The sequence below is a fragment of the Palaemon carinicauda genome, chromosome 1 (assembly GCF_036898095.1).
Source record: "Palaemon carinicauda isolate YSFRI2023 chromosome 1, ASM3689809v2, whole genome shotgun sequence".
In the NCBI taxonomy this organism is placed as follows: Eukaryota; Metazoa; Arthropoda; class Malacostraca; order Decapoda; family Palaemonidae; genus Palaemon; species Palaemon carinicauda.
The window spans coordinates 5823052-5838910 of NC_090725.1; the positions used below are offsets into that span (position 1 = coordinate 5823052).

A 15859-nucleotide genomic window follows, 5' to 3' on the forward strand; every position below is an offset into this window, starting at 1 on the left:
TCCAAGTTCTAAGAACTCAGTTTCTTACTATTCAGGCTTCTGATTAGAGAAACACATTCTCATCTGAAGGAAGAAGACCTTGCTTTGCTGAAGGTAAGGACACATGAAGTGGGAGCTGTGGCTACTTCAGTGGCCTTCAAACAGAACCATTCTCTGCAGAGTGTTATGGATGCAACCTATTGGAGAAGCAAGTCAGTGTTCGCATCATTCTATCTCAAAGATGTCCAGTCTCTTTACGAGTACTGCTACACCCTGGGACCATTCGTAGCAACGAATGCAGTAGTAGGCGAGGGCTCAGCCACTACATTCCCATAATCCCATAACCTTTTAACCTTTCTCTTGAATACTTTTTATGGGTTGTACGGTCGGCTAAGAAGCCTTCCACATCCTTGTTGATTTGGCGGGTGGTCAATTCTTTCTTGAGAAGCGCCGAGGTTAAAGGTTGTGATGAGGTCCTTTAGTATGGGTTGCAGCCCTGTATACTTTAGCACCTTTGAGTTGATTCAGCCTCCCAAGAGGAACGCTGCGCTCAGTAAGGAAGACGATCTTATTAAAGGCAGAGTAACGGTTCAAGTCGACTTCCTTACCAGGTACTTATTATTTCATTGTTATTGTGGATAACTGATTATATGAAATACGGGATACTTAGGTATCCTTTAGTCTTGTACACTGGTTTTTCACCCACCCCCCTGGGTGTGAATCAGCTACATGATTATCGGGTAAGTTTAATATTGAAAAATGTTATTTTTATTAGTAAAATAAATTTTTGAATATACTTACCCGATAATCATGATTTAATCGACCCTCCCTTCCTCCCCATAGAGAACCAGTGGACCGAGGAATAATTGAGGAGGTGTCAACAAGAAGTACTTGAGTACCTGGCCACAGGTGGCGCTGGTAAGTACACCCCCTTCTAGTATTGTGATAGCTGGCGTATCCCTCCATAGAATTCTGTCGGGCAACGGAGTTGACAGCTACATGATTATCGGGTAAGTATATTCAAAAATTTATTTTACTAATAAAAATAACATATTTGTAGCAAACGAAATACATTGATCGAGCTACAACAAACATTATGAAGAAGACAAAAATAATATTAGAATAATTTTTATTTAGTGAAATAAGAAAGGAAAGAAGAAAGATATTTTAAACCTGATGTGGAGGAAAAGACAATATATAATGAAATAAAGATAAACTCAAAATGCCAGATTATTAGAGGTGCTTTTGCAAAGGCTATGCCTGAACCTGGTCAGAAATGCATGATAAACACAAGATAACTAGTTAAAAAAATATGACATAGAATGTACAAACTTGTTGCCTAGAATGTACAAACTTGTTGCCTTTATATGTAGGGGATTGCAAGCTTCATAAATTTAACTTGTTCCGACACTAAATACAATCCCTTTCGCTCTTTATTAGGTAATATTCTTTTGGCGAAGCTAGAAGACTATTTATTAGACTTTTAGTGAGGTGTAACTAACCCACCATTATTTAGTGGTGGCTAGAGGGGTAGTACCAGCTACCCCACTTATACACAGGTGTTGTGTCGTCCTTTTGTATTTATCTCTATTGAGAGTGGATGTTCGTCTCTCTCCACCACCCAAACACTTTTATTTTCTCCATCTCTTCTTGTCAGATTCTTACTTCTTCTGATCGTCATGCGGACATGTCCTGGACCTGAAGGGGGCAAATCTGGTCGAGACCAAACCCCTTATGTTGTGTCCGTCCTGCAGAGGACTACCTTGTAATCAGGATGACACCTGTGAGGGGTGTCAGGAGTGGTCTTCCTCCCAGTGGGAGAGATTTGGACTGGGAAACACGAAGTCGAAGAGGGATTCTTCTCCTTCCGAGTCATCCTCAAAGTCGAAGAAACCTCATACGTCTTCAACCCTTTGATCTCTTTCCGAAGCTCCATCTCCCCAGGGGGTCGATCGTGTAGGAGTGTTGGCCGTTTAACCCCAGGAGAATCCCTAGGTTCGAAGTACGCTGCCGCTTCCTATAGCAGAACAGTGCCTCCCTTCTCTGCAGGTTGGTCTTTCTCTGGCGTTGATTTATAGCAGATTCAGCTTTCCCTTGGTCTCGTTGATCCTCTGTCGAAGGAAGGTAGAAAGAAGACACTCTAGCTTGTATGACTTTATTTAGTCAAAAGGATGACTGATGCGTTACCTGGAACACAGGAGATACAAACTCAAGTAATAGAAGATACAAACATAAGCAATGAAATAACTGAGGTAAATGACATCTATCTATCTCTTTTCCCCAGGGGGGAGTTGTGAAGGGTAAGTATAAAACTTGACGGGATGGAAACAGCAACTTGTGAAAGTTCTGTAATAGGCCTGATTGCCAAAATATAAAAACATCAATAGTTTTTGGAGCACTTGATCAGTTCACATAGCCTGATTAAAAACTGTACGTGTGGCTTAAAGGCCATTCATCAATGGCACTTCCATGCGCTTAATGTAGAGACCTCATCTTTCTTCCAAGGGGGGGGGGATATTATTGTGACTCATTGAAGACCTTGAAGTGAGCATTCACACCAATCCTTAGAATGTTGTCTTAAAGGCACCATATCCCTAACCCCTGGTTTGTTGTAAAGCATAAGACGTCTCAGGGATAATGGTAGCTTATTAACTGGTGGCACAGTTGTGGACTCTGGGGAGGATGGACGCGATGGAGTGATGTCTGGTTCCTGTTGATCCGGTAACTGCATAGGAGTTGTAGCGGTCGGCCCTGGGGTTGTGAGCTGTGGAGTCCTTGGCTCTGTATATGGGACTTCAACTGGAGCTGGTGCAGCTTTTGGCTCAGGTGGACCTTCTGCAACTTCACTCAAGATAGGTGCGGTGCTCGCGGGCTGGTTGAAGTCAGCTCTGGGAGGTGTGTGAAATATGGGATCAATCCTATCAGGCTGAGGCTGGGATGGTCGGAATCTATCAAGATGTTGGCTATTTCATAGTGTCTCTACCAAATCCATCGACCCGAATAGCATATTGATGGAACTGGTGGACCTCGATAACCATTTCAATTTGGTCCCAGCATCTGGGGTGATTGCCTACCAGGTTCTGTAAGTACACATGATCCCCAACTTTCAATGGTGGCAGTTGTGTGGTATTTAAGGACCACTTCTCACATTCTCCTGAGTGGCTCTTTGCTAAGGCCACTTCACTGTTCTTCTTGTATTTTTCCATGTGTTGTGATGGCAATATCTACCTAAGGGGATGGAAATGGGGTGTCTGATAGGTCTACCAAATAGGCCCCTAGCTGGCGAGGTCTTCGTGTCCAGGTCTACCGAGTTCTGGTAAATTATTATTGCTCTCTGGAATCTGTTAGTGTTGAGGATCCAGCTGGTCCTGTGTTGTCAGTGAGCATCTTCTTGATGGTTTTCACTGCAACCTCAGCTCTGCAGTTAGCATGGGGATTGACGACAGAGGTTAGACGATGATGTACACCCCAAGATGACAGGTATTCTTGAGTCTTGCCAGATTGAATTGGGGTCCTCCATCTGAAGTTAGCTCTTCTGGGATTCCAAATGTAGCAAATGATTCTCGTAAGTGCTTTATCAGACCATCTGCTCCTGAATGAGATCTGAATACTATGGGCCAATTAGAGTATCTGTCCACCAGGACCAGGTATTCAGTGTTGTGAAAGTAGTAGTCACAACAAACCTGGAATGGGTAATCTGGTAGATTGATGTTACTTGGTGGTTGCATTGCATTTGATTTGGTGATCCTATGACACTGGGCACATTCTTCCCTTACTGTGCTAATTTCATTTGAGATACCTGGCCAGAAGACCGAGTCTGTGACCATCGTCATCAAGAGTTTCACTTTATGACAGTCTTCAGACTCTCGTTACGCGCGTGACCTTTGTCATCAAGAGTTTTACTCTTATGACAGAGAGTCTTCCGACTCGTCGTGCCCAACTCTATACTCACGACCATCGTCATCAAGAGTTTTACTCTTATGACAGAGAGTCTTCCGACTCTCGTCGCGCAATTAGCGCTACGCGCGCGACCATCATCATCAAGAGTTTTACTCTTATGACAGAGAGTACTCGAACACTCTTCGCACGGAGTGTTCACGCGCATGACACTAACTCTATGCGCGCGCGATTAGCGCTATGTTGAGCCCTCAGGCTAGCGCAACCCACTTAATGTTTTCAATCACCTCAGAGACAGCAGTTGCCCACACGACAACACCCAGGCCCTATCCCTAAGGGTAGGCCTGTGCCGCTCTTGCTGGGCAGGAAGCCTCCCACAGGTAAGAAGGTTCAGAAACCTGCCGAGGTTCCAAAACCCTGAGGGATGCCTGCTGCCTAGGGGTTTCTGTCTCCCTACAGGTAACTATGATATCATAGTTCCTTTGGGTTCTGGTCTTGGGGTTCCTGAAGATTCCATCAGGAATCAGTGACAGAGTTCTTGTGGCTTCTCGTCACAACATCCCTTAGGGTCTTACTTTCTTTTCTTTCTTTGATGGCTGCTTTTCCAGTCCCATACAGCAGGAGAACCCCACTCTCTACAGGACTTCCGCTGTCGTTTTACCTTGTTCATTCAGAGTATTTATCGTTTCAGATCCTGTTTTGTTCATATACTGTTAAATCGTCACTGCTGTAAGATTTTTTAAATAAGAATCTTCAGTTTCCTCTTGAAAGCCTTAATGTCTTCAATCATTCGAATGTTTCGTGGGAGCTTATTATATAGTCTCGGGGCTGCATATTTAAAGGCTCTAGAGCCTAAAGTAGACATATATCTAGGTTTCAACAGTTTGAAGCCATCTGTAACTATTCTCGTGTCGACACGATTTGTTGGCTGCGCAATATTTAGCAATTCTCCTAAGTATATTGGACGACCAGTTCTGATAACTTGGTGGGTTTTTGTACAGATTTTAAATTCAATTTTCGCTTTAATCGGCAGCCAGTGTTAATCAATTAGTATAGGGGTGATCCTTTCTCTAGGTGGGACACCTTTTATCAGTCTTGCTCCTCTGTTTATTATGTTTTGTAATTTCTTAAGTTTATCACAAGTTTCTTTACAGAATTTTTGCCAGGTACTTTTTTTTTATAAACTCAATATTTCTCAGATGATAACCAGCAGTTTTTATTACATTATTTGTTTGGGCATTTAGAGACAGGTTACAGTCTAGAAATACACCTAGATCTCGAACTTTACTAGATATCGGCAACGAGTCCTTATTTATGTTCAGAAAGGAATTCTCGAAATAGATTCTGAACCCCTAGGTTCTCGTCGCGCCGAATCTCTCTGTTTCTGGTATCCAGATTTTTTTCTGAAAACTATGGTCGACCCCCCCCCCTTCCTACGGGATGGATCTTCCAAAAGCGTGACTTAATTCGTCACTCTACACTCCCAGCTGATTACTATGTCAGCTAGGCTAGTCTCGCCAGCACCGATCCTTTCATTTTCGAACGAACCACCGTCATCTTCCCTCCACCCTCCCACTTCGAGTGGTTGGGTTAGCAAAAATTAGCGGGAAATGAAAAATTCTTTACATTCCAGTTCATTTCCCCTGGCAGGCCTGCCTGAATTAAACGGTAGTTTTCTCACTAGCGAGAGAGCATTCGATGGCAACTCCTTCGGGTAAACGGTCGATGGGAATTATGTCTGGTCTTCTTGAGGCAAACCCACACATACGAGACTTCACCCTTTTCGGGAGACTCACGTTCCTGAGAAGTTTTACAGAACTTCATCGGGCATTGTTAAAACTTCATAAAGACCGTAAGCCTTCCCGAAGCATGCTCTCTATCCAAGACAAAACTGTGAGTTTATTGTCATACACTAGGGTTCTACCATTTGATTGAGTCAGCCATTCCCGTTATTGTACCTTGGGTACAACGACTTACCGTTTTACAAGATAGACTTCTGAGACCTTCTATTCTACCCTTACAGGGTTATTGTCTCAAATAATTAGTCCTGAAGGAGGAGTGTTAGCTTATGTTTTAAAATGAGCAACATCGTGGGCAGCTTTTCATTCCGTTTACGAGCGTTTCAAATCCCGTCCACGGTGAATCAGGCATCCTTGTCTGTGTATGAACACTGGCTATCTCCTCCCATAAAGAGGAGTGGCAAACCAAAGGAGAAATGATCGCTTTTATAACTGTATATTTTGTTTGAGAACGTGCGCTCTCGTTCAAAAAATTATTACAGCTATTCAACGATAAAAAATTCCTTGGGCAATAATGATGCGATTTGGCGCACATACATTATTCCTGCAACCAGATTCATTGCAAAATTTCTTGAAGGCAGAGATTACGCATGCACTATCGCAGACGGGCAAGTACATATGCGTGCAAGCGATCTTTCTGCCAATAAGAGCTGTATACATCTTGCAATTAGAACGGAAGATGTATAGCTATATCCTTTACTGAAACCAGGTTATTCAGTTCATTACTTGGCTACTTTCCTGTAACCAGACATACGGCATTTACGTTCTGCCTTCCTATATGCATTTTTTCCTTTCTCCCTATTGGAAGTCTTAGTCTCCTACAATGAATTTGCCTGGAAACTTCTCATAAGCATATCTGTTTCCTAGTAGGGAACATTCAATATTTATGCTAGTTTACTAATCGGAGACGGAGAAGTACAAACGTTTTCGTCCGAAGAAGGAGAAATATCCGTTACGAACGTTTTCAACATTCTCCAACTGAGTTCCGGACACGACTTAAAAGTCGAGCTACGCATGTATGCTTGTCATGCTCACAGTTCGGTGTTACTACTCCGTAGTAGACTTATGCTTATCACCCATCCAACAATAGATTGAAGATACATCTCAATTTCTTCTTGGGGTAGGTTGGATGCGTTCGGTAATTATCTTACAGTCTCCTATCTGGAAGGCGATCTCTATGGAGATTCGCCCTTATAACATAAGCTGTACTAATTAACTGGTTAACCGTTGGGTATTGGTCTTATTCGGCCAACCACACTAGATTGGTGGCAGTTGGAGGGAGGATAGGTTAAACATGCAAATAGTTGCATGTCTGGACATCACCTCGAAATGTGTTTATTGGTATGCAATCCCCCCCCCCCCTGGACGGACTGCAGATGGTGGGTGGCAGACGAGAACCTCGGCAAAGAGACCTATCTTCTCGTCTCACCTCTGGATCTGATGCTCTTTAATGCATCAGAAGAGGGGGACCGGCATATGCTGCACCATTCCATCCTCGTCCATTGGCCTGATTCAGAAAGGTACCAGCATTCACTTCTCTTAGAGAACCATCTAGCAGTAAGAAGCCTCAGATGGATGGAGGATAACTAGGTGCCCCCATTCGCTCGCGTTATTCCTGGTACAGGAATGTACTTGCAGATAATCTGAACAGGGCCACTCAGATAGTGGGCTCCTAGTGTCTTTGAATCATCTTGTATCCAACAAAGTCTTAACTTTGTGAGGTCCCCGACTGTGGTCATGCTAGCAACGCCCCTGAACTTCAGGCTCCCGCTCGACCGTTCCCCAGTCCCGGAACACCAGGCCCTCGAACAAGATGTACTCCAAGATCGGTGGGGCAGCCTACTGTAGAGGTGTGCTTTTTTCCCCCATTCGGTCTGATGAGAAAGTCCTCAGCCAAGTCAGGATAAGCAAGATCTTATCAATGACTCCAATAGCTTCGCTATGGCATCCCACAGAATGGTTCCCAAACCTTCTGCAGCTCCCGACGGAGTTCTTTGTCCAGTAATTAGTCTGAGGTGTTACTTGAAAAGAATGGCAGCAGCTTGCCCCCGTGTGCAAGCACTTTTCGTTAGCACGAGAAAGGTCAAGAGGAGGGTCATGAAAACACCATTTCCTCATGGATTCGGAAGGTGATTGAGAAAGCACTCAATCCAGATCCTCCTCCTTTCAAACAACCTAAAGCTCATGATGTCAGGGGCATTGTTACGTCCCTGCCATTCAAGAAGAACTACTTTGTAGCGCTGGTACTGCAAGCTGGTGTGTGGAAGCGTCAAACTACCTTCACCACTCACTACCTGCAATGACTTAACCCTCAGGAACATGGAGACCCTTTCCATTGGTCCTGTGGCTGCCGCACAACAAGTGGTCTAAACGCCTCAAGCTCCTTGGTGGACAAGTAGCAGAGGGCTGAGGTTACCCGTGTTAGTCTAGGGTGAATAAGTAAGAATGACTGGCTCCTTTCTTCCTTTCACCTTCCCCCTGGGGGAAGCAGCACCACAAGTCTCAACACAGCTAACCTCACCTCACCTCACTGCAGGTAAGACTCATTTCCCTTGTGCTTCCTAGGTATAGAAATAATAGTTTATGTCCTTCAGTCTGTGAAGGCCCCTCTCTACGAACCTTTATGCCAGGCAGCAGATGTCTTCCTTACATGGAAGATGGCCCTTTCTACTCACTTGGGCTTTGACCAAGAGAGTTAGTGTGTGGTATGATCCATTTTCTGATGTCTCTTACTCTAGCGGCGTCCCTGATTTGATTGCCAAGACTCAAAAAAATCCGAGTGTGCTGTACCCTAGGTGTAGCCCATTTCGGATAAATAGTCTTCGTTCGGTAACCGAAGACCCATCAACTGGGATTTTACCCAGTCTGGAGTCTGTGGAGTTACCTTAAAAGAACGACACCAGCTCGCCACCGTGTGTCGTCACTTTCTTGTGAAAAAGGAGTCTGGAGGCTGGAGACCTGTCATCGATCTCTCAGCTCTGAACAGGTTTATCAAACAGACCTCATTCAAAATGGAGACAGCCAACACGGTCAAACAAGCAATAAGACCACAGGATTTCATGGACTCTAGATCTGGAGGATGCATACTTACAGATCCCAATCCATTCGTCTTCTAGGAAGTATCTAAGATTCATGCTAGACCAGAAGCATTACCAGTTCAAGGTGCTGTTTCTGTCTATCCATAGAACCTCAGGCCTTTATGAGAGTGTTCGCCTTAGTGTCATCTTGGGTTCACAGAGTCGGCATCTGTCTCCTAAGATACTTAAACAACTGCCTGATTCTTGCAGACTCGGAGATGACCCTTCTTCGCCACCGAGACGAGCTTCTGAGGTTTTGCTAAGATCTGGGGATCATGGTAAACCTTGAGAAGTCTCAGCTGTTTCCCTCTCAAGAACTTTTATACCTGGGCATGCGAATAGACACCATAAGGCACAAAGCTTTCCCATCAGACGAAAGGATCCAGAGGCTGAGGGAGGTAGCACAGACCTTTCTCAGGCGAAAAGAGCTCCCAGCCCGAGCTTGTTTTGCCTGTTCGGCCACCTCTCCTCTGGCCTGATCAGTTTCCAACAGTCGCCTCAGGATGAGATCCCTCCAGTGGTGTCTGAAATCCCAATGGAATCAGTCCACCGATTCCAGGGATGGTCTAATCCGCATTTGACAAGAGGAAGTTTCGGACCTCAGATGGTGGATGGCAGACCCAAACCTCTGCAAAGGGGTCAATCTTCTCGTTCCTCTCCCGAAGTTGATGCTGTTTTCAGATGCACCAAAAGAAGAGGGGGGGGGGGGGGGGGGCACTTGCTGCTCCACATCATCTCTGGCCAATGGCCCGAATCAGAAAGTTATCATCACATAAATCTCTTGGAGATGAGGGCACCCTTTCTTGCCCTCCAACAGTTCCACCAGTTTCTGGCTGGGTAATCTGTGGTATTAATGAGCGACAATACCACAGTAGTTGCTTACCTAAACAAGCAAGGCGGTACCTTTCTGCAGCAGCTGTGCCATCTAGCAGTAGAGATACTCTGATGGGCAGAAGACAACTCGGTAACCCTATTGGCTCGCTTCATTCCAGGCAAACAGAATGTGCTGGCAGACAATCTGAGCTGAGCGACTCAGATAGTGGGCTCTGAGTGGTCTTTGAATCCTCTAGTAGCCAACAAAGTCTTGACTTTGTGGGGTTCCTGATTGTGGATCTGTTCACAACAGCCCTGAACTTCATGCTTCCGTTACTGCTCCCCAGTCCTGGATCCCCAAGTTCTTTGGCAAGATGCTTCCCAACAACGGTAGGTAAATCTGGACGTGTACGCATTTTCCCCCTTTTTGTCTGATGAGAAAAGTCCTCAACCAGGCCTAAGTAAGCAGCAACCTACGAAGGACTCTTGATAGCTCCACTATGGCATCATGCAGAGTGGTTTCCAGACTGCCTGCCACTCCTCACGGAGATCCCACAAGGACCTCCCTCTACGACACTATCTGCTCAAACAGCCTCATGCCAACATTTACTACAGAGCCTTAGTTTTGCTTCGACTTCTCTTCTGGAGAGTGTCCAGCCCCTTTTCACACACAGAGGCTTTTCACAAGTTGCGGAAAGAAAAGCTGGATACCTCAGACAATCTACAGAGTCAATCTACCGGGCAAAGTGGTCAGTTTTCTGTGGTTGGTGTTGTAGAAGTGGTATCCCTCCCCTCAATGCCTCTTGTCCAACTACAGCGGAATTCCTTGTGCACCTTCGGGAAGAAATGCTTCTCTCGGTTTCGTCAGTCAAGGCTACTGCTCAGCTTTGAGTCTTGAATTTAAACTGAAAGGAATAGATACAGTATTTCCTCCTTGTTGGAACTTTCCGTACTGATATATAGTTATGAGGTTACTTGTCCCCAGCTGGAACATGGTTTAGGTCCTTCAGTTTGTTAAGGTCTCCCCTTACAAACCATTATGCCAGGCTTCAGATCGCCACCTCACATGGAAGATGGTATTCCTACACGCTTTAGCCTCCGCCAAAAGAGTGAGCGAACCACATGGTCTATCTTCGGACATCTCCCAATCTAGGAGATGGGGTGAAGTAATTCTCAGCTACGTCCCCGAGTTCATTGCTAAGACACTAAATCCGGGTGTGCTGGTAGGTGCGGCCCATTTCGGATAGAGAGAGTTTGTTCTGTAACCGAAGATCCAGACCAACTGGTTCTTTGTCCAGTAATTAGTCTAAGGTGTTACTTGAAAAGATGGCAGCAGCTTGCGCCCGTGTGCAAGTACTTTTCGTTAGCACGAGAAAGGTCAAGAGGAGGGTCATGAAAAACACAATTTTTTATGGATTCGGAAGGTGATTGAGAAAGCACTCAATCCAGACCCTCCTCCTCTCAAACAATCTAAAGCTCATGATGTCAGGGGCATTGTAACGTCCCTGCCATTCAAGAACTACTTTGTAGCGCAGGTACTGCAAGCTGGTGTGTGGAAGCGTCAACCTACCTTCGCCACCCACAGGAACATGGAGACCCTTTCCATTGGTCCTGTGGCTGCCACACAACAAGTGGTCTAAACGCCTCAATCTCCTTGATGGACAAGTAGCAGAGGGCTGAGGTTACCCGTGTTAGTCTAGGGTGAATAAGTAAGAATGACTGGCTCCTTTTTTTCCTTTCATCTTCCCCCTGGGGGAAGCAGCACCATAAGTCTCAGCACAGCTAACCTCACCTCACCTCACTGCAGGTAAGACTCATTTCCCTTGTGCTTCCCAGGTATAGAAATGATAGTTTGTTACGTCCCCAATACCTCTAGGTCATGTACCTGAGTTCCTATGTTAAAGACAAGCCACACTGATACTTTCACTCACACAGAAGCTTCTGTAGGCTGCTTCCAGTGCATTACCTTATATCGGCACTAGATTTAGCTAGGGTAGGATTCCATATACAATCGATCGCAGATCGAAATAGAGAGAACCCCGGGTCATGACCAAGGCCAGTTGGTGAGGACTTCCTCCCTCCTAATAGTGAGTTACTCCTTTAAATAGTGGAGGGTTTGTACTTACGCTGGAACAAATGACAAGTTTGTAAGTAATTTGTATTTTTCCTTGCATACAAACCTGGAGCTATTTATATTAATTGGCCCGCCACCTTGTCCTCCGAGAAGTCCTGCCAGAAAGCAAAGCGGTTACTCAGCCGAGAGGTGTGAGTGAGCTGGGTAGCCTGTCTACCCCACCCCCATCCGCTAACTCACGGATGGTTAGGTTCCTTGAGCTTTTTACTCATACTTGGCTCTCCAACACCTTTCCCCCTGTAAATTCTGCATGCAATCAAAAAGTGACGTGATACACTTGGTGAGTGTGTGAGCGGAGTGGCTGGTATACTTCACCGCTAACTAGTGGCAGGTTGTTATACAGTACCTCACTTGAAAGTTTATGGCTTATTTTCCAGAAAGTTGGACAGATAGTAAAGAGCCCAAGATTTGTATAGTTAAGAAAAATACAAATTACTTACAAATACTGTATGTCATTTTACAGTACTTTAACAAAGTTGAGATGATATATACTGGACAAATGTAGTTTACTGTATTGAGGGTAGTATAAAGCCTTTGTAATGATTCATATAAATTTTATAATCTGGATTTCCTTCATTTACCGTGTTATATTTGTATTTAGGTACAGTATACTATATAGTGCATGTATGTTCATAAGTTTTTACTCTTTCAGAATTAGACGAAGAAGAATGTGACAGAAGACGAGGTGAATACTTGGCTGATCTGTCAGACCTTGAGCGGCAGTTTTCTCTCCTTAGAGAACAGTGAGTAGAATTTTTTTCCCAAATGTCTTCATTTCTTGTTCTGATATAGCTACCACTCTATGCAATATTTGTGTAATTTTGTATTTTCAAATATTAGTGACAAACATTTCAATAAGACTCCTTGAGCACTAAGCAATTACAGAATATCTTCTCTTGAATCATTCATTGTGATCTTACATATAATAAGATTTCATTTGCTCCTACATGAATACAAACTCTCGTCCTTTAATAGGTGTATGATATCAGCTTTGTTAGAACTTGACTTTTAGGATTTATAATAAGGTGTTGGTAGTTACTGGCTTATGGCGGGAGGCCCCACCACTTACCAGGACACCAAGACCCCACTTTAACTTCAGCCAACAAGTTATACATATTTGGTGTTCCTAACTTAGGTTTGTTCCAGTGCAAATACAAACCTTCCACTATTTACAGTATATTGGGTATATGGTTTTCGGCGAAGCTGAACTAGCCATGATTAGCAGGTGGGGGTGGGTTAGCCCGGTTACCCTGCTCACTCACACCTGGGTTGAGTAACCACTTTGATATCTTGGCTCCTTAAAGACAGATGTACTGGCCTGCACTCTCCCGTTTTAACTGGCTTTTGATAATTGCTTTTTCTTTGTCTTTTCAGATTGTGTGTGCGTGTGAGTGACTTGTCCCATGCGTACTTGTCCAGGTCCCGAAGGCCACGCTTGCGTTACCTTTATGTCCGGCCTTGAGACGGACCCACCTGCTGTGCCTGACCTGTCGGAGCTGCCGGTGTTCAAGGGATGAAACTTGTATAGAGTGTAGGGAGTGGTCTGCCTCCCAGTGGGAGAGGGTTCGGGCGACGGAAGAAGTCCAAGCGTGTTCATCACCTTCAGGTCTTCCTCTTAAGTTGAAAAAATACCGGTCTTCTACTTCTACCCCAAATCTCTTCCTGAAGCTGCTCCTCTGCCGGTTCTTTCTGAAGAACTGCCGAGTAACAACACAGCCCTAGTTACTCCAGGTCAACCCTGCGGTACAGGGAACGGTGACGACTTCCCTAGGGAGTCGGTCCCGCCCCTTCCCACTGGGGGCAAGCTAAGTCCGAGTTGCTTTCTTTTTGGCCATCACTGGGCGGGTGGTGGCCTCCCCTCGAAGGAGGTTCTTTTTTACCTACTTCAGAGGAAGGCAGAGAGTAAGCTTTCGTCTCCTTCCTCTGCGAAGGTTCTTCCTTCTGGTGAGCGCAGGTGCGCAGCCCATCAGTCTGACTTCTGGTCTCTGGTGACTAACTTTGAGGGTGTTGCTGATCCACCAGGGGTGATGGCAGCTCACTCTCCCAGTGTTTAACCTTCAGGGGAATACATTTCTCATTTGCGAGAGAGAGCTGCCAAAGGGCTACGGCAGCTCAAGTACACTCTTGCTTCTCCTCCAAGGCCAGAAGCAGAAGCTATTCTTGAGCATGGTTCACCCTCAGGCAAACAAGTCTCTTCCATGGGAGAGAGAGCTTTTGAGCTGATGCAGATTCCCCCCTCAGGAGGAGTCTGCAGAACATTCCTCTCCGGAGGTCCGTCGGTGAGAAACTTGTCATCCTTCTCCATCCTCGATGCACTCTTCTCATGAGGCACCTTTTTTGAACCACAGTGAACCCTCGTTTATCGCGGTAGATAGGTTCCAAACCCGGCCGCGATAGGTGAAAATCCGCGAAGTATTGACACCATATTTACCTATTTATTTAACATGTATATTCGGACTTTTAAAACCTTCCCTTGTACGTAGTACTGTTAACAAACTACCCTTTAATGTACAGAACACTTAATGCATGTACTACAGTACCCTAAACTAAAACAGGCACAAATATTAAAGGCGATTTTATATCATGCGTTTCCTAAACACGCTAAAAAGCACGATAAAAAATGGCAACCAATGTTTTGTTTACGTTTATCTCTGATCATAATGAAGAAACAAACTCATTTAGTGTACACATATATGTATAGGTTAGTTTTTGCATCGATTATATTGATGTATACAGTATGTTGATTTTGTTTATTACCAATGTTTTACTTAATTTTTCTTAGGACTTCCAAATGAAATGTTTTTCTTTATGACGCCGCCTGAAACGACGGCGTCATAAAGTACGCTCATTAAATAACCACGCTCAGAACAAAGAAGGCATTTAACGCGCATGATGAAAGTGATAAATAATGATATTTACAGTAAAAGCATTTACAAAATATGTTATTACAAATATTATTTACCGTATCTATATAAAATCATACAGTACATACTGTACGTAGCAAAGCAGGAAAACAATTTACGAGAGAGAGAGAGAGAGAGGAGAGAGAGAGAGAGAGAGAGAGAGAGAGAGAGAGAGAGAGAGAGGAGAGAGAGAGAGAGAGAGAGAGAGAGATATTGTTTTTACGTACGTAAATGTAAATTTTAAACAAAAAAAATATGATAGGTTACAATATGTATACTCTTCAGACTTTTAAAACCTTCCCTTTAACTTAATGCATACAGTACTAAACTATAAAACAGGCACAAATATTAAAATGTTAGAATATTAAAGTAAAAAATAAAGATTGTTACTGTACTCACCACGAAAGAAGTTCAAGAAAAACTTGAATGATGATGGCGATGAATTTGCTGCACAGTAGAAATGATGATGATGAAGCTGATGATGTCTTCTACTGTGCAGCCAATAATAGTATTTTACGTCTCTTCAGACGGAGGTGTCTTTTCCTGGGACACCTCTTCAACTTCTTCCTGAGACACTTCTTCAATTTCTTCTGAGGGCATTGTGATCGGAAGTTGCTGCCGCTGCTTCTTTTTTCGCAAGAGCATCCTGTAGGGAGCCATGTGTTCATCGATCTTGGTGCAGAATTGTACAGAACGAACCATATCCTCGTCCCACTCTTGCGACATTTCTTTCACCTCATTCGCAAGCTTGCAGAGCTTGGCAAGCCGTTCTAATGTTAAGACCGTTTCTTCGACATTTTCTTGGATCTCTTCCTGTGTTTCACTGTCTTCACTGCCCGATTTCGTCAGGTCTTCGAGGTCTGCGGCCGCGTAACTTCTACTGTCTTTTAACATAGTATCGAGAAGCGTCACCTTCTCAGCAATCGTCATCATCTTTCGGTGCTGTTTAGGCTCACTACCAGCCTTAGTAGAAGCAGAAGGCTTGGGAGGCATTGTACAGTAGGGTTTAACAGAAAGTTCAACAAAAAGTTCAACTTAAAACAGTCACGCACAGCACAGATTAAAGTTCACAATTAACAACGTCAACACAGCGATACAGCGGGAGACAAAGTGACCGCGGAAAGAGATGCTGCGGGTTGGAGAAGCGGTCAAAACACCAATCAGAGGCTAGATTACAAAACTTGGGTTCTGATTCGTCATCTATCAGCGCTTGAACCAATCACAACCCAATTCAAAGTACAAGATACCCTGCGTACA

The 15859-nt window shown here is 44.4% G+C and overlaps 1 protein-coding gene across 2 annotated transcripts in view; it reads left to right on the plus strand.

The window, feature by feature from the left end:
- Nucleotides 1-15859, plus strand: part of Brms1 (breast cancer metastasis-suppressor 1-like protein) — a 66386-nt gene that overhangs the window by 8762 nt on the left and 41765 nt on the right. For both annotated transcript variants that reach the window (XM_068379720.1, XM_068379727.1), the window contains exon 2: nucleotides 12352-12442. In XM_068379720.1, coding sequence (XP_068235821.1) covers nucleotides 12352-12442 — 91 coding nt within the window. The remainder of the gene's footprint in view (nucleotides 1-12351; nucleotides 12443-15859) is intronic.